At 51.0% G+C, this 20,974-nt stretch overlaps 4 protein-coding genes across 4 annotated transcripts; 1 reads left to right on the plus strand and 3 right to left on the minus strand.

Annotated features, from left to right (window-relative positions):
• Positions 1-1,213: 1,213 nt before the first annotated feature.
• On the minus strand, positions 1,214-2,670 carry ASPGLDRAFT_128874 (MCT family MFS transporter; the record flags this gene model as incomplete). The annotated part of the gene is made up of 3 exons (XM_022540840.1): positions 1,214-2,139; positions 2,190-2,282; positions 2,367-2,670. 3 exons carry the CDS (start codon positions 2,668-2,670, stop codon positions 1,214-1,216), a joined length of 1,323 nt encoding a protein of 440 aa, XP_022399956.1.
• Positions 2,671-4,737: 2,067 nt separating this feature from the next.
• On the minus strand, positions 4,738-7,127 carry ASPGLDRAFT_128485 (anaphase promoting complex subunit CDC16; the record flags this gene model as incomplete). Its single annotated transcript, XM_022540803.1, has 2 exons — positions 4,738-6,965; positions 7,031-7,127. 2 exons carry the CDS (start codon positions 7,125-7,127, stop codon positions 4,738-4,740), a joined length of 2,325 nt encoding a protein of 774 aa, XP_022399957.1.
• Positions 7,128-7,755: 628 nt separating this feature from the next.
• Positions 7,756-8,643, plus strand: ASPGLDRAFT_26839 (Saf4/Yju2 family protein; the record flags this gene model as incomplete). Its single annotated transcript, XM_022543609.1, has 2 exons — positions 7,756-7,906; positions 7,967-8,643. 2 exons carry the CDS (start codon positions 7,756-7,758, stop codon positions 8,641-8,643), a joined length of 828 nt encoding a protein of 275 aa, XP_022399958.1.
• Positions 8,644-9,026: 383 nt separating this feature from the next.
• On the minus strand, positions 9,027-20,871 carry ASPGLDRAFT_129029 (histone acetyltransferase TRA1; the record flags this gene model as incomplete). Its single annotated transcript, XM_022540847.1, has 4 exons — positions 9,027-9,710; positions 9,762-20,486; positions 20,561-20,718; positions 20,820-20,871. 4 exons carry the CDS (start codon positions 20,869-20,871, stop codon positions 9,027-9,029), a joined length of 11,619 nt encoding a protein of 3,872 aa, XP_022399959.1.
• Between the last annotated feature and the right edge of the window lie 103 nt (positions 20,872-20,974).

Below are 20,974 nucleotides of genomic sequence, written 5' to 3' on the forward strand. Positions count from 1 at the left end.
TTACGAAAAATCTGTATAGTAAAACAATATTATTATTTATTCTAGAATTAGTTATCCATATCAATAAACGATTCGATTCTGCCGCGAGAAGCAGGCCTCTGCCATTCTCCGAATAGTGTTTACACAAATAGCGCACCGGAACTATTACGTCTTTCGTGACGTCTGCCGCTATCTTCCTGGTCCCACTGAGACAGTAAATAAGTAAAAGGCATAATTGCATCGCCTTTGTTCAATGTTTCCATCTGTGCAATTCGCCGGAGAAATCCCTGTCTCGGTTTGAGTGGGGATGGGCCAATCTTTGCACCCCCGGGTTAAGATCAAACTTAGGGCCCTATTTTTGTTTGATCATTGACAAACCGAGTTGCTTTGTGGACTTGTCTGTCGCCGTAAAGAGACGGTTAGTGAGTCCGGAAGATCCAAATTCAAGGTTAAAGGGGTCGAATGCACTGTACCACGGCGCATAGTCGGGGTTTCCATGCGGAACCTCGGTTTTGTAGCTGTGGGTAGTGCGTGAAATTCATTTTCCAACTTTATACCATCATCTGGCTTTAACCAGCCCACCAATGCCTTACGCTTTGCTTCAACAAGTACCAAGTTTGTTTCAACCATATTGGCTGCTTCATGCCGGATGTAAAGTACGGTGTCGTTTAGAATATTGTTGTGCTTGGACAAGTAGTTGAATCACGCGTCTTCTAGATCTTGTTTTCCGATTCCAGCCAGAAGCCGGTCCTTTCACGAGCACCAAAGCATTCAACGATTGGTTCTCATCTCCGCCGCAATTGCATCTCCCTCCTGAATTCAAACACGACTGCCCTTACCGAAGCTCATTACCAGATACCGGGTCGATCAAACCAGCCCACATTCTTGCTATAGTGGGCTGGAAACAGGCAGGTTGGTATCTGGGAATATTGCAAGGCTCTCTATACTTGCTTGTATGAAAGTTCATGGCGAGTTTCTTTTCCCCTGAATTTTCTTAAGGGGAATGCAACTCGCAGTAGTAAATTCATGGACTTGGAGAACATGAAATCTAAGCGTCTGTGAGTGGACATAGGGCCTATTGTTTCATATCAAGGCTCAACCTCAAATTGCCGTCTCTATAGAGAACATATGAGTTCAAAGTAGTTCGACGAAAAAAGGGGTATAAGGTAAAATTTGCAGTCTATGTGTTAACCAACCCTATCTACTTACCCAATCTAACCACAAAACCCAAAAGTTAGAAAATCTTTTTCAAATTCCACCCCCCACTAACCCCCCTTGAAATAATAAAAAACAACATCGACCCCCCATACGCAACCCCCGCAAAAACAATCAACCCCGAATAATTCGTCTCGCGCTTAACATCCCCATTCTGCGCCTTCAAAATCTCCCCCGCAACAGGAATCGCAACCAACGACCCAAAACTCACCAGCGAATACGTCGTCCCATACCTCTTCCCATACTCCTCCGTCTTGGAGATCTGCGCCACGCACACGGGTGCAAGACTAACCGCCGTCCCGCTCCAGAAACCGAAGAACGCCGCGAAGCTGACGATGGCGGGCGCGTTGGTGCCGGATTTCAGCCACAGGACGAGGATCAGGATCGTGCAGACGAAGGTTGTCACGATGATTACGTTGAAGCGGCCCCATTGGTCTGCTATGTAGCCTGGGATAACGCGGCCGAAGATGGAGGCTGCGTTTAGGATGGCCATTAGTTGGTAGGAGAGAGAGCCGTCGACGTCGTGGGAGGTGGCGTAGGAGACTAGGTAGGTCATGGGGATGAGGTAGCCGATTTCGACGAGGACAATTGCGCCTGCGACTGTGGTTAGGCGTACATCGCACAGTGCGCGTAGGTCGATGGTGCTTCCGCCCTCTTTGTTGGGTGGTAGTCTAGTTCGCAGGAGGAGGGTGGAGACGATGCAGAAGATGGCGCAGACGAATCCCATGATCCGGATTGCCCAGGGGAAGCCCACTTTCTCGCTAAGATCTCCTACCATAAGCGGGAAGATGATGCCGCCAATGCTTCCGGCAGTGTTGGCGAAGCCGTTTGCCAAGGCTCTGCGATGCAGGAACCAATGGTTGACGGCGGCGAGACTGGGGGTGAATACCATCGATGCAGTGACCCCTCCTAAAAGGCTAAAGCCGAGAATGAATTGATAGAATTCTGTTGAAGTTAGCTTCTGTGCAGGATTCGATATGGTATGCATTGCCTACCAGTAGAAACACTCAGTATCATGAGCGATACCACGATCCCAATACATCCTGGAATAAGCAAAGGCTTCAACCCGTGGGCATCGAATATAGGCCCTGGCCGCAATAAATCAGCATACAGAACATACGGAATTTACATAAACGCCAAACCGCGTCGGGATGATGGCGAAACAAGCATACCAACCTGAACGCCCCCTAGATAGAAGAAGAAAATCCATAGGCTAAAGATCCATGACACCGACGACTTGGGGTGATCTTTCAACTGATGTTCAGACAGCCACTCCTCAAGCACTGCTATAGTGTTGACGATCCCGAATGCAGGTACTAAGGCGCACCATGCACCCAGAACGACAAGCCATGCGCGCCACCCGCCGTCTGGGTACTGATCGAGCGATGACAGATCTTCGGGTGGGAAGTTTGCCTCGTCATCTTCCCGTGGCTGTGGTAGAACATGGAGGTGAGTTTCTTCGTTCTTGGTATACATTATGGCGCGACAAAACACAGTCGCTTGTTGAGGTTCGTGGCTGTTCTCTGAACAGAATTTCTTCGAGACATTTCCAGACTTTTGAATCAAAACACCGTGCTTGAATGCTGGGAAGGGATAGCATCGTGTACCCACTGAACGGTGCACCCCCCTTGCGAGAGTTATTGCGTGGCTGTATCGCATGAAGAGGGAGGCAACAGAAATCTCAAACAAGCATGTCCTACATCGCACCCACATAAAGACCCTGGACTTTTGGAAAGCCACGTTCACGCGCAGATCCATTGCAACAAGCTTTTCGACAGTCAATCGTCGGCACCTTTCGTGGGTTCCGCAAGAACGTTTCCAGAGCGTCTGGGTCAAGCCATGAAGACTGTGCGTGGCATGCAGGAATTTCACACTCAGTACTTCCACAACAAACTTCACCCTCGTACAAGCAGTGCTGATCCATATCACAAATTGACGACGACGTAATCAGAGACAAGGAAGACTTGTCAGAATTGCTCTTTCGGCGGAAGAATTCGTCATCCATTCCAATCCCGACTGACCACCATGCAAATAATTTTCTCCAATCTTGCGTCGGGGAATTAGAAAAGCATGGTATGCACGAATTAGAAACCAAGGAAATACCGGGGACCTGCAGGTTGTACAGGGGAAAGGAGGTTGGCAAACGACAATTGCACTAATTGGGACCAAAGCAGTCAAGAACACCCACGCAAATCGAGACATCATAAACAAGATGAGGTCCACATGTAGATCCGATAAGTATGCCTAGCAATCGCACTGATCAGACCATTATCAATTGTTTCTCTTGGTGTTGGTGCCACTGTAGGAATATCCATTTTTATTCATAGTATGCTCGCTTATGCGCCTGATAGAGTATGTATCAGATTAGCAACCTTTCTGGTATTGCGCAATGATTACAATATGGCCGAGACTCACAAGAGCATCCTGAGACACATCAGTTTATCGATCATCGGATGTCAATTTTTCTGTGCCGAAAGTCTCTTGCACTCGATGTTTTGGGAGCTGAAGACTTTGTAATCATGATGGTGTCTAGTCCGTAAACAGAAATTAGCCAACAACACCCCAGCCCTACAACAATTCACCGAATCTCTAGAAATACCAAACAAACCACATGGTAATAGAAACCTAAATAACTAACCGAACCCAATCCCAAGCATACCAATATTTCCACCCCTCAACCAGCCTGAACCCTAGCCCAATCAAACGGCCTCTCCTCAAACCCCTCCTCAACACCAAGATCCAAAACCTCAACATCCCCAGCCCCAATCTCCTCCCTCTCACCAAAGAATACATCCCTAACTTTCCCCTTCATCGGCTTATTCGAAGCAGTGACTGGAACATTTTCACCAGGCCGCAGAACTCGCAAAACAGCCGGGAGTTTGTACTTGTTTAGTTTCCGGCCATTGGACAGCCACCGACGCAGAGATTCGAGGTCTAGATTCTGTGATGTGCTTTGATCTTGATCTTTGAGGATGAGCAATGCTGCGACTCGCTGGTGGGTTTCGGGGTCTGATATGCTGAGGACGATGGGTTGGAGGATGAGGGGGTGGCAGGAGAGTTCTGCCTCGACTTCGGGGGCGTAGATTTTCCAGCCGTCGAAGCAGATTACTGTTTCTGTTAGGGTATGCCTGTAGAGCTGGGGTGATGTTTAGGCTGATGGTTTGGCTTACCATCTTGGGATGCCCGCCCTAGCACGTAGGCGACGTCGTTTTCGAGTTTTAATGTGTTTGGAGAAACAACAGTATATGTTGTTTGCAGGGAATGTATAAAGAAAAGCCAATGTCAAAATTCTTGCTTCTGTATGAGTATCAAACGGCCAAACACAAGAAACAAGAAGAAACAAGATACACCTTCTGATGCAATGCAATCAATCCCATGGGATATCAGACCAAAAAGAATAAGGCAAAACGACCCTCCCATAGCACGGCCGATCCAAAACGCCATTCGCAATGCATATGCACCCAGTCTCGTCAACCAATCTCAAACCAAAAGGAAAGTAGAAGAACAGCAATCTAACACGTCGTATCCTCCCGTCTAAGCCTATCAATGTCTGGTATTACCCCGTACAGTCCTCGGATTTCGACTGCGGCTGACCGCCGGTACAGGTGTTTCGTCAACTTCTCCTATCGGACTGCTGATCGCCCTTAGATGTCTCGATCGTCCACCTCGTACACAACTCAGTGCTTGCTGTAGTAGACCATCGGCCTCTTCATCTAGTTCCATTTCGACCTTATCTTCCATTGTCTCGGATGCTGCAACAGATGGTTCGACCTGGGAAACTTCGTCGGTCCAATCCTCGGAAAGTTGGTCATGCGATACCCCTCGCCGTCTCACGGGTTCTGCGGACGCAAGTCTTTCCTTTCCTTTAGCAAGTGAGCGAGAGCTCCGGCTAGCGGGTGTTCTCGACATTTCTTGTCTTGCTAATGCTTCATCCTTTGCATGATTGTCCAATGCCCATATTTCAAGAGCGCGAGAAAGGAGTGTTCCAGCAACGCCAGCGCCGCCAGCCGCATCCCCGCCACCGCTGGCCCCTAGAACACGGACCGCCTCGTGAAGTGTCGTCACGGCCTCCATCGTACGTCCAAGTTCCAGCAAGACCAAGCCTCGAGAGGTATATAGCGAGCCAATTAGTCCACGGTCCTCGTATCCCCCGACACCTGATGACGATACACCGGGAGTACTACCACCATTGCCACCCAAAAACGGAGTATAACCCATGCTTGCACCCCCTGCCCCAATGCGGAGGCACTCGTCGAACTCATCCAGAGCTTCTGTATTGAGTTGAAGACGACGCAGTGCATGGCCAAGGTTTGCTCGAGTGGCCACCCAGGCTCCTGGTTCGCAGTGAAGGGACTTGGCCAGGGCGAGCGACTGCCGGAACAGCTCGACGGCCCCTTCGAGTTCATCTTGGTGGTACAAAACAACACCTAGCTCGTTTAGAACCAACGGATCACCACCCAATGGAGCCGACCCGCTAGTTGGATTTATGGGGACAGATGAAACTGATCCGGATGCAGCACCTGTCGACATGGCATAGGCGGCGCAGAGATATTCGTGGGCCAGGGACATGTTGTTCAAAGCTAGATGCTGCATTCCAAGGAACAGCTGTGGCAAGTGACTGCCTTGGAATAACCGAGCAGCTGTACTGTATGCGGCAATAGCTTGATCATGTTCCCCTTCCGCAGCAAAAGTGTGAGCGAAGCCAATCCACGCCGGTGCTGAATGCGGGTCGAGTAGAGATGATTTGGAGAAAAAGCGTCGTGCCTCCGCAACTTTGGATACAGACAAGTAGTAAACACCGATGGCTAGATAAGTATACGACTCCTCCGGAGCGTGGTCAGCCAACGTATGAGCGAGAAGGAACAACGCGTTTGTAGCACCCGTTTCGTATAAGCAGGCGAGATGCAACGGGTAGACTGCTGGAGGATGTCCTAGATGGTTCTGAGCTGGTAGGTTCGACGCAGCAATCACTGTTGTTGATGAGCCCGGAGTCGACTGCGGAGTTGACAAAACAGAGGAAGTTAGCTCGAGAGCTTCCGCAAATCGACACTGCGTATAGAGAGCCTCCGCTCGCGACAGAAGGATATCCGGATTCTCAGCGAGATTATAGTGTGTCGACAGCGTCTCCGTAGCATCTGTAAGAATAGCCGGGGACGTATACTTGGACAAACGAGTAGTATAGAGCATCTTGGTAAAGTGAGCCGCTTCCTGGGCTAACGACGGATCTGGCCCAGATATAGAGTCGAAATCAAGAGACTCGAGAAACTCAAGCTCTTCTGCTGGCGACATGAGCGAGTTCTTCATCAACTGGTCGAAAGCCTCGAAGCACTGGACATCGATGCGCACAGCGTCCTTGTAGCAGTCACGGGCACGGTCAAAAGCATTCTGCTTAGCAAAACACAGTCCCCGCAAATAACACATGGCCGCCTCAAAGCGTATATTGTTTGCATCCTCCCGTTCCCGGTCCTCGCCGCGTTCACCACGTGAGGCAGCAGACTTGCCATTGCGCAGGGTGACATGGCTCTGGCCATTGAGGTGTTGTATCTTGCGACGGCTGGTGGTATTGCGAATCAAGTGGGTTGGGTTATGGTCGCCCAGTACCGATAATGCTTGTTCGAATTGGTTCTGTTTGATATGGCAGTGGGCAGCGAGGTAACGGCAGGCGGTGCTTCTCGAGATAAGGTCTTTCCGGGACAGGAGGGCCAGGGCTCGCGTGTAGTTGTTATTGGAGAAATGGACCTGGGCTAACCAGAAGGCATCGGAGTCGCTGTCTATCGAATGACCATGACCGTTAGTGTCCAAACCATATGCGACTGTATGTCTTCTGGCCACTCACTGGTCAACGCAAGCACTTTGTCGCCGATGTAGATGGCCGCATCATGCTGTCCGCGGTTCAGCGCATCCTGACGCCAGGAGCGCAGGAATTTCTCCATGGCCAAGTGCTAGACTCGACGACTTTCAATTCCAAAAGCTTGTAAGATATCCAATTGTCAAGTTGTCGCGATTGCAGACATGAGGAGGGGCAGAAGCGACGGAGATGAGTGAGAAACAGCTTCCCTCGTCGACGCGAAGACGAGCCTTCCACTGCTGTTTTTTTCGAGGGAGACGGTAAGGGACGAATACCCAATTGTAATAGATATGAGATAAAAGCTCGTCGTGCAGTCCTCGTCCGTTGTCTATCGCAGCAACGAAAAGACAAACAAATACGCTGCTTATTTTGTTCGCTCCGAACGGCGCGTCGAATTGGCACGTGCACGCTTCCCCATCGGGAAACTGCCTCTGACAATGGCAGGAACAGGTGCGGTCGTCGCAAAATTGATATAGTTGTATGAGTGCCGATTGCTAGGTATAAGGTGGAATGTATATCAGGACTCAATTTATGCCTTATGCCTCATGTCCGACATAAAACAACAATTCATTACTGCCTGAGGCAAATGCCAGTTATATCTCACGTGACTTTATCGCCGACACCGATATCTATCGCAAAGTCGCCATCGGCAACTACACCACCACCATCCAACTCTTTATTTTCAGTCCCTATACTAAAACAACACATTCACCATGTCTGAGCGAAAAGTCCTCTCCAAATACTACCCCCCGGACTTCGATCCGTCCGCGATCTCCCGCAAGCCGAAGCACTTGCGCTCAACGGGCCCGAAAGTCATCACCGTTCGATTAATGGCACCCTTTTCGATGAAATGTACCTCATGTGGTAAGTCCCCCTTCCCCTTTCCCCTTTATCGCTAAAATGAAAATGCTAACATGGGTGAAGGCGAATACATCTACAAAGGCCGCAAATTCAACGCGCGCAAAGAAACTACCGAAGAGAAATACCTCGCCATCCCCGTCTTCCGCTTCTACATCCGCTGCACCCGCTGCTCCGGCGAGATCACCTTCAAAACAGACCCCAAGAACATGGACTACACGTGCGAGCGCGGCGCAAAGCGGAACTTCGAGCCCTGGCGGGACGCCAAGGCGGAGAATTACCATGAGACGGAGCAGGAGACGCTGGATCGGTTGGAGAGGGAGGAGAATGAGGAGCATGAGCGTGAGGAGAGGGATAAGATGGCGGAGTTGGAGTCGAAGATGTTGGATTCGAAGAGGGAGATGGCGATTGCGGATGCGTTGGATGAGATTCGGACGAGGAATGCGCGGATTGAGAGGAATGAGACGATTGGGGATGAGACGGCGATAGCGCAGGTTAGGGATGTTGTGGATGAGGCGAAGGAGAAAGAGGAGAAGGAGATTGAGGAGGCTGCGAGGAAGGCTTTCATGACGGAGTCGGGGGAGAAGGTGAAGAGGATTGTCGAGGAGGATGGGCCGTCGACGAGTACTGCTGCTCCGGAGAAGAAGCCGGATATGCCACCACCTTCGTTCGCGAGAGTCAAGAAGCCAAAGAAGCCTTTGGCAAACAGCCTCGGGATCAAGAAGAAGCAATCCCTCGTATAGACTCACGCTCTCCTGACTATATTCATGGTATATAATGTTTGGAATTTGGCGTTTGGTACAGGACATGCATTTACAGCACTATGTGCTACACAATCTAGCAACGTTGAATAATAAGATTTATGGCATTATGTACTGTACATCAACCGGAGTCAAAAAAAAAAAAAAAAAAAAAAAAAAAAAACAAATGGCTAGATTGAATACAGGATTCGAATAAGACAAATAGAGATATCTATAACTAATATCCTCATAAGTAAGCAAAGCAAATCACCCAGCGCCATAAAACTGAAAGTCATTCATCAAATGGCTAAACCCGAAAATGCAAATAAAACGCCTCATGAGCAATACAGAAAATTGGAATACAAGAAACACAAAAGAAGCGCAGATTACAGGTATGGCATCCACAAAGCATCACAAGTCGCCAAGTGCTGCGGGTTCACAGCCTTCGAAATCAAATCAATCGTAGTTTGGTTCGCGGGCAAGTTGCCCTCAGGCGGACTGGCCAAGCTAACAGCGCGATTAACGATAATCTCACTGTTGTTGTAGACCAAGTCCCGAAGCTGTGGCACGGGAAGCACACCGCGATGTTGCGCCGTAGCCCAGTACATCATCTCGTCACGGACGAAAATGCTCAGTTGCTGCTCCAGTTCGTGGCGCGGCTCTGTCAGGCAGCGCGCAATTGCCATCATCGCACAGGCGAAGACACCTTCAGTGGCAATCGGGCCCAACAATGTCTGGATGTTGGGAGTGAAGCGGAACGGAACTTGCTCGGGGTTGTAGAAGAAGGCTTTGGCTGGGTTGATGGTAGGAATCAACTCAGATCCCCAGATGTCGCCGGTCGAGCGCGAAATCATGATCTTGTTGGGGTATCTGTTGCCCATGTGCATCACGTATGTCATGAACGCAATAGCAGCGTACTGGAAGGCAAACTGGCGACGGAAGAGCCAGAAATCGGAAAAGTTGGGGTATATTTGCTGGAAGAAGTCCAGCACCACGTTACTGGGAACCCACTTCTCTTGAATGGCCGTGAGGATTTCAGTGCGCAAGACTTGTTGTTGATCGGCATTGCGCTGGAAAGCGTTAGTCACATTATACCTTAGTGTGAAAGGAACAATACTCACGTTGTGCTTTGTCTCTGCCAACGACCTCAACTTCTCCATAGTAAACAGCACCGGCTCATCCTTATTGATGCCAACACGACGACAGTAATCCTCGTAGATGCCTTGCATGGAGATATACGACGGATCATCGCGAACCAGCCGGATATGAGGAGCCAAAGGAACCATAAGCGGAAGGTGGAAGTATAAGTTGCGTCGCCGACTTTCCGTGCGTTTACCAAGCAGTCCGTTTAAGATACGGAATAACTGCAAGATCCGCTCTTCGCGACGACAGTGACGGGCCGCAGGATGCTGCACAGCGAATGGATGAATACTACCGTCATGGCCGCGAATTTTGAGACGACGATGACAGACACCAATACCGCGCACCAGATCAATGTCCGGTAAGAAACGGTCAATGCGGACGAAATCCTGGTTCTTGTCCTTATGCAACAAGTACTGGCCCGGTACCTCGACCTCGTCGAATTTGAGGAATCGGAATTCGCTGAGATGCGGCGAGTAGCTCTCCAGGAACTGGAACTGAGGTCGCCGGTCGAGTTTCTCCTCGAACTTGTCACGCCAGCGACGCAGTTTCTGGATGTACTCGTACATAGTCGGCTTCTTGACCACAAAGTCAACCTCGAACGACTTGCGAATATGCGCGGGCAAGATGGTCTCAGCAAATCGCGTGATGTTGGCTTCGGTCGCGGGAGGCAGCTTGAAATCTTGAGCATACGACCCTGGCATGCGGCCAACATACGCCAAACCATCATTGAGAAGAGCGACGATAAGACGGTACGCGTCCTCGTCGGGCGGGCACTTGAAGTTCTTGTGGATCTGATCGACCATCGTCTCCATCGACAGTGCAAGCAACGGGAAAGCAGTTTTGAGACCAGACATGATCTCATCCGAATACTCCCACGGCTTCTTAAGCGGCTCCTTTTCTGGCTCTGCACCAGTACCCTGGTTCTGCGGTTGCGCGCCATTCTGTCCAGGAACTGGCGGTTGCTGGAACTGTTGTTGTTGTCCCGGAACCGGAGGCTGACCCGGGATACCTTGAGGAGGCTGCATCTGACCTGGGTTCGGAGTCGATTGTTGGCCTTGTTGCGGCAATTGCTGTTGAGGTTGAGCCGGGCTCTGCGATGGCTGTTTGGCCATCGGCTGACCGTTCACAACCGGACTAGCGTTGGCACTCGGATTCGAAGTCTGCGCCGGTGAGCCATTCGTATTGCCGTTGGGAGGTTTGGCCTGTGGCGAGCCTTGCGACTGGCCCTGCTGTTGCTGTTGCTGTTGCTGTGCCTGTCTGACACGGTTCAACTTCTCCTGCTTCTGATCATGCTGTTTCTTGATACTGAGCATGTCCTCTCTGTTCGTCCGAAGCAAGAAGAAAAGCGCCTGCGGGTATAACTTGGCGATCTTGACCAGAACCGCCTTGCAAAGACGTGCCTCGCGATGCGACAAGCTAGTAAGCAATTGCGGAATAAACGTAATCCAGTACCAAACCGGCGTGTCTCCCTTGAAGTTCTCAAACGCACTAGCGATACGTCCCTCCTCGTCATCCAGACTCAAAATCCAAAGAATCCGACTGAGCAACTTCCTCGACTTGGCGTTCTTGTAGAGACCAGCAGCCTCCAGGTAACAGCTAACAGCGTTGCTCGCCAGTTCGTAGTCTTTAGGATCAGCCTTGAACCGATGGTCGCTGTACTGACCCCATTCAGACCACGCCTTCGCAAGTCGCAAATCATAGTACAGAGCAACACCAAATGCCTCGTTGGCATCCTTGACCGACTTCAACTTAGCCAAGAACATACCCTTGAGAGTATAGAACTCCGCCTTCTGCTGAGCCCCGAAATAATTCAGGTTGGTGTTGTTGATGACGTCCAGACCACTGGTGAGCTCCTTCTGGTTCTGGTAGTGGCACTTGGCCTGCTCGCGCAACTTCAAGAACGCTTCTTGGATTTCGATGTTCGGCAGCGTGTAGATGCGACTCAGCTGGTTGATACACACCTCGGGCATCTGGTGCTTGCGAGCCACATGCGCGAAACGGTTGATGATCCATGCGGTCTCGTGGTAACCCCGGTAAGCGTACGAATTGCTGGCGACATTGTTCGTCTGCGGAGGCAACAACCCAAGGTACGTAGCGTTGATAAGTTGGAAGATGTGCTGGCGCCAAGTAACAAGGTCCTGCCAAGCATTGATGTCGTCCCAGAGGTTGGGAAGGCGGTCTCTCCACGTTCCCAGCAAGAGCTTCAATTCAGCAGACTTCGTATCCAGGTTCCGATCATTCGTTTGCGACAGACTAGAACAGATATGACTCGCATCATGCAACTCAACCAGAAGCTGGAAGTGCTGCAAAATAGGTATGTGAGCGTTAGTAATCCGCTTAGGCAACTGAAGCCACTTCCGAATTGACAACTGAATCGACTCGTCGCAAATACCGTTGAACTCCTGAATGTTCTCCTTCTTGAGATGGTACTGAAGCAACGCCATAAACGCATGGAAGAACGTGCGACGGGGCGTTGGCGCATCCGAAACCGATTTGATCAGAGACTCGAGCTGCTCCCGGTTATTTTCGCTCTGCCAGTTCTCGACATTCCTCCAAGCAGCCTCCAGGAGAAGATCGTTCAGATTCTCGTGCTTGGCAAAGTCACTGAGGATCTCCCATTGCTGCAGCTTCTGGGCGCAAATCAACCAGTGGTCTTCCCATAGAAAGTACTCTCCCTGCGAGAAGGGCATGGCTCCAGAGCGAGCCTTGATCTGTGCGTTTTCGTACAATTGCTGCGCCTTGTCCCACATGCCTTGCTGCTCGTACGAAATGGCGGCATTGGTCTCAACGAACTTGCAACGGCGCCGCCATGTACCGTAGAAGAAGTCGTCCTCTTGCAACCCTGCGTAAACTTCCACTAGAGCATCCAGATTGCTTTCGCGGACGGTTGGTGTGTCGATTATCGGACTAATGGCAGTCTCCTCCAGATACGTCGCAGCAGTGTACCAAGCATCATACGTGCGACTGAGATACTTCATGACATGAGGGGGAATCTTGAATCGTGGCCGGGCCCGAACCGCCCCCTCGAGAAGGGCTTGCACGACGTTTGGCCGCTTGTCGAGCTGTCGCTGGTGATATTCGCGCGTGATCAGAGGAACCATTCCCTTCTCAAGATCGATCCGGTCATCCTTGGACAATGTCGACCAGACAACCGTAAACAACGTCGTCCACAGCTTCTGGGATACCGCGGGGTCGGTATGTTGAAGTTGACACAAGGGCTCGAGCAGATCTCGGACCTTCACATCACCAATCTCCGCCAGGAATCGTCTGCGGTCAGAAACAAAAGCCTCCAGCGAACTATCAACCATAACATCGGATTTCCTGGAATCCTTCTCCGAACTGCTGAAAAGGAATGTCACAGACGAAACAGTAAAATCATCCGGATGCAGCCTGGCAGAAGTGGTCATGTCGATACATCCCAATACAAGATGCGACGCCTGCGCCAACCAAAACGAATCGGCAAGCGTATCCCAGTTCTGGCAAGTCATCACATAACTCAACCGCGAACTAGCAAGACGCGTCAAACTCCTGTCGAAGATATTCATGAACCGATTCCGCATCTCAACATCCTGCGCCCTGGTACCTATCAAGAAAGCATGCTCCAGCCTGACCGTCAATTCAGTCCTCGTGATCTTAGAATCCTCATAGATCCGAATAACAAGATCCAAAAACTTCTTGACCATAGTTTGATCAGACCGCGTCTCAAAGAGCAGCATCTTGTGCAAAACAGCCGTTTTCTCCTTCAACGTCGGCCACGACTCCGTAGAATGGAAGACCCAGGTCTCCACCATTCCAAGCACCTTGCTGCAAAGCTTGACATTTTGCGATCGCTCCACCAGCTGCGCCAACACACTAAGGAACGGACGTCGCTGCTCCCCAAGATGCGACATGCGCACTGAAATCAGTTCAATAGTCTTGAAAATGAGGTCGACTCCGATCTCAAACTCCTGCTGATCAGGCACCCCCTCGCCGGGCTTGACACCCAGTGGGTATTGACCCTGACTGTTAGCAGTAGCCGCAACATGCTCCTTGGCGAGTTTCTGGGAGAACGCCTTCATAACCTGCGGAATATGCACATCCATCTCAGCAGGCTTCTTCTTGGAAAGCGACCACAACGCATTCAAACTCGAGATGTAATTGCTTGCCGAAAGAGTCTCTGTCGCAATTGCCGAAAGATAGGTCACAAACTCGGACGGCGAGCTGTCAACATCCATGGCATCCTCTTCCTCGGGCTGATCATCCGGCAGGGAATCCAGAACACGTTTAACGGGCGACGGCAACTTGGGAAAGATATCCATTTCCTCTTCCGTACCGTGCAAGCAATCCTGGATCTCCGGGTTGTCGCATCGCAAAGACTTCTCAAACAATTTCTGAATTGCCGGCAATCGAGGTGCAATCCAGTCATCGGACTTTGAAGCAAGCAAAATCCGAGCAACTTGCAGGGCATTGACCATGTGCGTAAGATGCTTCTCGTCGGGTTTATCCGCCCTCTCACTAGCCAGAATCGGGTCTGTGGCTTTCGGATAGAGCTCGACATCAATTTCACCCCAATGCTCGGGAGACAAAAGGTTCCTCAGGAGATAAACAGCCTTCTTGATCATATCACCCGTCATCACAGGCTGCTGTGTCTTTGTCGTCGAGAGATCCCGAATCCGAGCGGCGGGAACCGGGAACCGTTCCGAGATGGTCGTGATAAACGTAATGAGGTACTTTGTCATCGCAGCCCGCAAGTCAGGAGGCACAGTGTATTCTCCACGCTCGCGAGTAGTAGAACTGGGCGGACCAAGCGCAGGTGAGGAAGCCGGCGCGCTTTGGTTCTCTTCGACCTTTCGCTTCTTCGACGGCGAATCAAGCGCACCATTACCATTGACACTGGGCGTGGTATTCTTCATTCTCTTCTCCTCCCAGTACCAAATAAGGTTCATCAGATTCAACGCAAGCTTCTTAGCCTCGTTCGAGTTGCTAAGCGGCGGAGCGATCTTGATCAGAGAAGGAACAATGAGCGGCACAAAATGCTCTCGCGACTCGTAAAAGAGATCTGGCTGCCGAACCAGGAACTGGAAGATGGACATGACCTGCTGCAGGTTGGCAGTTTCTTCGGCCAGGATGCGACGCGGCCACTTCGCCCACAGAGGATACCGTGCATCCGTCGCTTGGCTATTGTTGGTGGTGCTCGCACTGTTCGCCGCCAGGACTCTCGTGGGCAAAACAGGCGCCAGAACGTCCAATGCCTGAGTAACCAAAGCCTTGCCCTCGTTCTGATGCGCCCTAAGCAGAGCAACATAGACCTGGATCACGATCTTGAAAGGCGTCTCGTAATGGGCGATGAAGTAGCTGATGAGGACGTAGGCACCATACTTGTTGATAATATCCTCAAGTCGAATATAGTTCCAAGCGAACTTGATGATATCCTTCCGAGAGTCTTGCACAGTAGTGGAGTGGTACTTGATCAGCAAAGCGGACAGCTGAAGCAGCTCCATACGCGAGTGGTCAACTCCAATCTGGATCGACTCCTCAGCCAAGTCGGATAACTGAGGCCGCCACAAACGGCTTTGAATCGATTCAGTCATACTCTTGTCCATGAGCTTGGGCGTGTTCTGAGGGTGGTTCCACGAGAGCTGAACGTCCATGGCAAAGATCGGATTCACCAAGTTGCGGAAGGCGTACGTCTTCATCTTCTGCGTGCACGACCGCTGGCCGTATAGATCCAAGCAGCGCATCACGACTGATCGCCTGTAGTCGATGGACTCGTTCGTGATGATATGATGGTAAATGAACTTGGGGAACGCCAGTGTACGCTTCAACTCCTCCGCAGAGAGGCCATCAATAACCTCAAACAAAAAGTCCAAGTCCTGAATTGACTCCGACAGATAAGTGGTGAAGATATCCATGAGCTGTTCCTCTGCTTGCTCAACCCGTAACCGCTCGCTCGCCATGATCTGATCAGCACGGAGCTTCTTCTCAAGATCCCGGCCAGAATGCAAAATCTTAACCCTCGTATCCGGATGAGAAACGAGCCACTTCTTGGTCGACTGGTAGCAAGAAAGGGCATGAGCGACATAGATACCATTGATGGCAGCAGTCGTCTCGGACTCTTGCCCGAACGCAACTGAAGTGAAGTTATCAGTATCGGCAACAACTGCATTTCTTAACCCCTCGCTTTCCGGGTCCGAAATGATCTGCCCAAAAAACCGTCCGAACCGCTCGTCCTTGAAACGAGCTAGGAAGAAAGCTAGGCTTTCTTTCGGATAGCGGTTGAGATACTTGACGAGCGGTTTCCGGAACGGGCTATTCGATGTCCGCCGCAGTTTGTCTTCGAGATCCAGGACTTTGTTGACAAGGTGCTCCATGAAAGACGTAGCTGCGGGCGGAAGGAGGTGGAAGATGTTGAAGATAGCAGCCACAATCTTCATCGGTGGGCTCTGCTCAACAAGACTGAAGGACACCTTCTGCAAAGTCGCCTCATCTGCAATGACCTTCATGTGCTCCAGAAGACGAGCTCCGATTTCGACCTTGAAGTAATTGGTGAGCAAAGTCAGAAGCCGGGCAAGTCCGTCAAGACCCGCAACGCTCAACCGCTTAGGGTCTTGCAAGTTCATGAGTATAGGGCGGAGACCGTTCTGGAGAAGATCTTTGGGCAGCTTGTTCGTCTGTGTCAATACATCTCTCAGCCCGGCATTCGCGGCCTCGATAACATCAGACGATTTGGAATAGAGCGACTTGAAGAACACCGAAATTATACGTGCGCGACTAGTGTTCTGCGGGGTGTTGGCAAATTCAGGGAAACTCATTGCCATCGACAGTAGTCGGAGACAAGCCACCCGCAGACAGATGATCATATCGGCATTCTTAAACTCGTTCGGCTTGGTGGCAAGGGACTCATCATCGGCGTCTGCAAGGGCAAGAGATTCAAGCATCAGGCGGTTCAGGGGATCGTTGAAAGTGACAATATTGTTGTGGAGGCCCAGGCAGAAGGTGATCGCATCGATGAAACCGATCTGAGTCGCAAATGGCAAGGCCCGCAGAGGCTTGTTGAAAATTGACTGCAAGAGACGGTCTTTAACTGGGAAAATGAGCTCATGCACCTCGCACCCCAGGACATCAGCAATGGTGGAGAAGCTGCGTCGAGAAGCATCACGAACGTGCCTGTTCATATGCGATAACTCATAGACGAAGAAACCGCAAAGGGAGAACAACCGGCTCTTCTCATTCTTCAAATCGTCCTTGGACACCTGCTTGATGCATCTTCGCAGAATTACATCAAGGGTATCCCGTGCCCGTAAACGCGTGTTGGCAGGTAGGTCAGATGGCGTATCCTTGATAACGTACATCAATGCACGAACGAATTCAGCTTGCTTATCGAACAACCATGAGTCTCCCAAGTCCAGCTTGGTCGCGAACAAATGGATGCCGAGACTACCTCCAGCCTTCGTAAACCACTCCTCACTATGACAGCTATGGCAAAAAACCCGGCCAAGATGCTGGAAGAAGGGCAGCTTGGAGGCCTTCTCAGGTGACCCAAAGATCACAATGGCCGCCTCCTTCATAACGTTCAACACAGTATGGGCTCCGTCCTGGACACTAGCGTCATCGGATGAAAGACTCTCAACCACAGCTTCTGCGAGAACTCTCGAGTCGAGATAGATAGGACCTTCTCCACTGGAGACATCAAACTGCTTACGAGTGTGCCTAGCCTGAGCAAGCGCTCGTCCCACCTCAACGATGGCGAAATGCTTACAGACATCGGTTACAAACGCTGTCGCGGACTGCTCAAGCTCGGGGACTGTTGTAGCAAAGATTGTCGCTTTAAGCAGTTTCTTCAAGAGCCCCTCCTGGTTCAGCTTCTTCTGGATTGAGCTAGATCGCTCAGATTTCTCCAGGATGTCAGCCACAGCCGTCGTCCTTCCCTCGACGAGGTCATTGGCGTGGAGACGAAGAATCGACGCGAAATCGTCCGGTAGGTTTTCATAGCCAATGTAGAGCTTCAGCTGCGACGTTATCATGCGGTAAGCTTCATGCTTGTAGTACTCATCGGAGTCCTTCCCAGAAGTGGTCTTCGGTGCCTCCATGAGCTTCCCGATAGCCAAGTCGATGCCGATCTCAATAGGGAAAGGCCGCCTCTCATTCGGGCCAATAAGCTTAACATCGAAGCTCGGAGCATCGTCGGCGAATTGCTCAAACGAAAGCTCAGGCGGGTGGTTAAGGAACTTCCTGTTCCGACCACCGAGCTTACCAAGAATCCTCATGGTGGTATGAGCGTGGAAATGGTTGTAGGGATGAGGACGCAGGTGATCCCAGAGAGCTGTCATTAATTCGTCCATGATGGGTGACATAATTGGATCAAGATAGTCGGCCGTGAGATTGTCGACACAAAGTTCAAGAGTTCTAAGACCTTGTCCAACAAGCTCCGAGTCCGCGCGCAGAGCAACCACAATGGGACGCATGAGGTAACTGAGGTGAGGCAAGAGATGGCTCAGACGAGCAGGAACGGTAAGGGTGAGTTCGACGTAGAGATCACGTTCCTGTGGCTTGCGCGCAGCGATTAACAGGTTGTTGAACGTCTCCAGAAGCATCTCCAACAGCGGAAGGATTTCCTTGTACAGGAGCTCGAAACGGCCACCACCAATACTGCGGAAGAGGGAACGCAAAAGGAGGAAGTAATTCATGGGTTGCTCAGCAGTGACCGAAAGCTCAATGCACTTGGTGACGATCTTGGTGACATGAGGATGCAGCACCTGCTCATTCTGGAGGGAGAAAAGAGTCACGGCCATAAACGAGAGCTTAAACATCCGAAGCAAAATTTTTGCCTTGGTCATATCAGACGTCCCAACCTCATCAATCCGCTCCATGAGATACTGAAGCACCATTCCAGAGAAAGCAGGTGATGTCGCCTCACTTGCCAGGAAGAACTGGGGCAAATGAAGCAATGCACCATGTTCAAACATGAGGTCATGCAGGTATGGGATCTCGGAATGAAAGACTTCGTGGAACGTGGCCGTGTCGATGCAGTGGAAGACGGTACCAAAACTCTCCAGGAGCTCCTTCTCCTCCCGCGACATAGGCGCTGTGTATTGGCTTGCAAGGAAGTCGAATGGCGAGGAGTAATTCATTTCCGGTGGGCTTTGATCAACGCCATAATACTTGAAAACGCGAGCGCCCTCGTGGAACAGCTTCTTGATAACCCGTACTTCCTCAGAATTGTACCCGTACGAGACCTCGGACCAGTTAATGGGAAGACTGCCAGGGTCGATCTGGACATTGTCAGGGTTGCAGTTCTTCAACTGATGGAAAATGTTTTTCAATCCATTGATCAGATTCTTGAAGAGGAAGATATTATCCGCCACGGGGTCACCAGTGCGATCGCGAGGATTCGAAGTCTTGATGGGGTGTGCGGAAAAGATGTCGATCTCATCCCATTCTGGGGGCTGTTCCTGCTCAGCTTGGTATATCTCCAAAGTAGACTCGGCCTCCTTCGCGGCCTTCTCCTTGGACGCAGTGGACACTTTGACGGCGTTGTCAAATTGGTGGTTCATTGTCGCAAACTTGTTACCAATCGCATCCAGGATCATAATCAAGAAGTAGCGAGCCTCCCCCTTATCCTCGAGTTTGGATATCCTCTCTGCCATGTTCAGAAGCAACTTCGCGCTCATCGTCTGGAAACTTGTGCCGGGGTAGTCGTCATGGAGGTTTTTCGTGTATACCTCGACCGTCCGCCGAATCTGATCTCGTGTGAGGTGATCTCGTACATGGTGAATTAGGTCGGCTAGCATGCTGTATGCAAGCGGTCTCATTGTCTCGTACACGGTAAGGCCATCGCCAATCAGCGTCCGCTCGTCGAGGAGTTCGTCGATCTTCTCCAGGAAGATCTTCCGATAGTTGAAGTTGATTATGTGACGAATGGCCACCAGAAGCTCCTTCCTGGCACTGGACTTCTCCCTTGGGCAGTCTTGCAGAAGACGGACAACCACAGTCGGGAGAGTAGGAAGAAAGTCCTGGAGTTGATGCGCGTACATCCGGAGCAGATATGCCAAAAAGCTCATTGTCTTGACCTGCGCCGTAATAAACTCGCCAAACGCAGCTCGATTTCTGATTTCCTTGCATACCCCCGTGAAGATCTTCCCCTGCTGTGCGGCCTCCGTATGAGCTTTCTCCTGCGGCTTAGCTTGTAGAAGAAGAATGCTCTTGATGAGCGGCACAAACAGCTTGACATTGGCGGAAACGGAAGCACGATGCGACTGGAAAATCGAAACGACAATAATCGGGCATTCGGCTAGGACCTTGAACGACTGCATTCCCTTCAGCAAAACATTTCCTGGTTGGTGATCCGGTGCAAGATCGGCGACGGATGTAGCTGGCGAGCTCGGACGAGGAGACTGGAAGACCTGCGCTGTGGCACCAGGTGTCGAGGGCATCCCGGACGGTGTGTTCTGACTGGGAGTGTCGAAGGTGTCGCGAACCACTTGCTCCATGGTCTGGAACATTTCCTGGATAAGCTCGAGGAACGGCTGCACTCGACCGGCGGTGGCCTTTGGCTGGTTGCGTTCGAGGTCCATGATCGTCTTCATACACAGTACCGCATTCTCTTCGTTTTCGACTCGCACGAGATCCATCAGCAGGTCGACCATATCCTCCGCATAGGGTTCGACATCGAGGGAAGCGGTTGGCAGCCGGTGAAGGGTCTCGAGAACGCAATTGCGCAGTTTCTAGATCAGTCCAAACGCATTAATCCCATGATGCTCCCAGCACTCCAAGACCGCACATGCGACGAGTAACGCACCTGGTCGAACGACAAGTTCGTAAACACCGGATCGCCTTTCAAGATCGTCTTGAAAACCGGCCACAGCTTCGCGAGGAAAAGCGGGTAGCTTGCACCAGAGCATAGCGGCTCGATATTATCTCGTAATTCGACTGCGACATTGGCTCTGACCTTGATATCTAACGGACAAAAAGCACCATTAGCAATCACCAACCCTAACAACACTTCCATCCAATATCCATATAGACCAGGCCCAGTATTGCAAGCAAGGAAGACCAACCAATCTTCTCATCCCCCAGCTTGCTGGCGTAGATGTCGATATTGCGCTCCATGGCTGCGACTGAGCTTAGCGCCCCCGATTCGGTTCGGCAGTCTTAATGTTGAACAGGAATTCGAATCGCTGCCAGGCCAAGAGGCCGGCTAAAGGTCGAGGGA

The sequence above is a fragment of the Aspergillus glaucus genome (assembly GCF_001890805.1).
Source record: "Aspergillus glaucus CBS 516.65 unplaced genomic scaffold ASPGLscaffold_13, whole genome shotgun sequence".
Lineage (NCBI taxonomy): Eukaryota > Fungi > Ascomycota > Eurotiomycetes > Eurotiales > Aspergillaceae > Aspergillus > Aspergillus glaucus.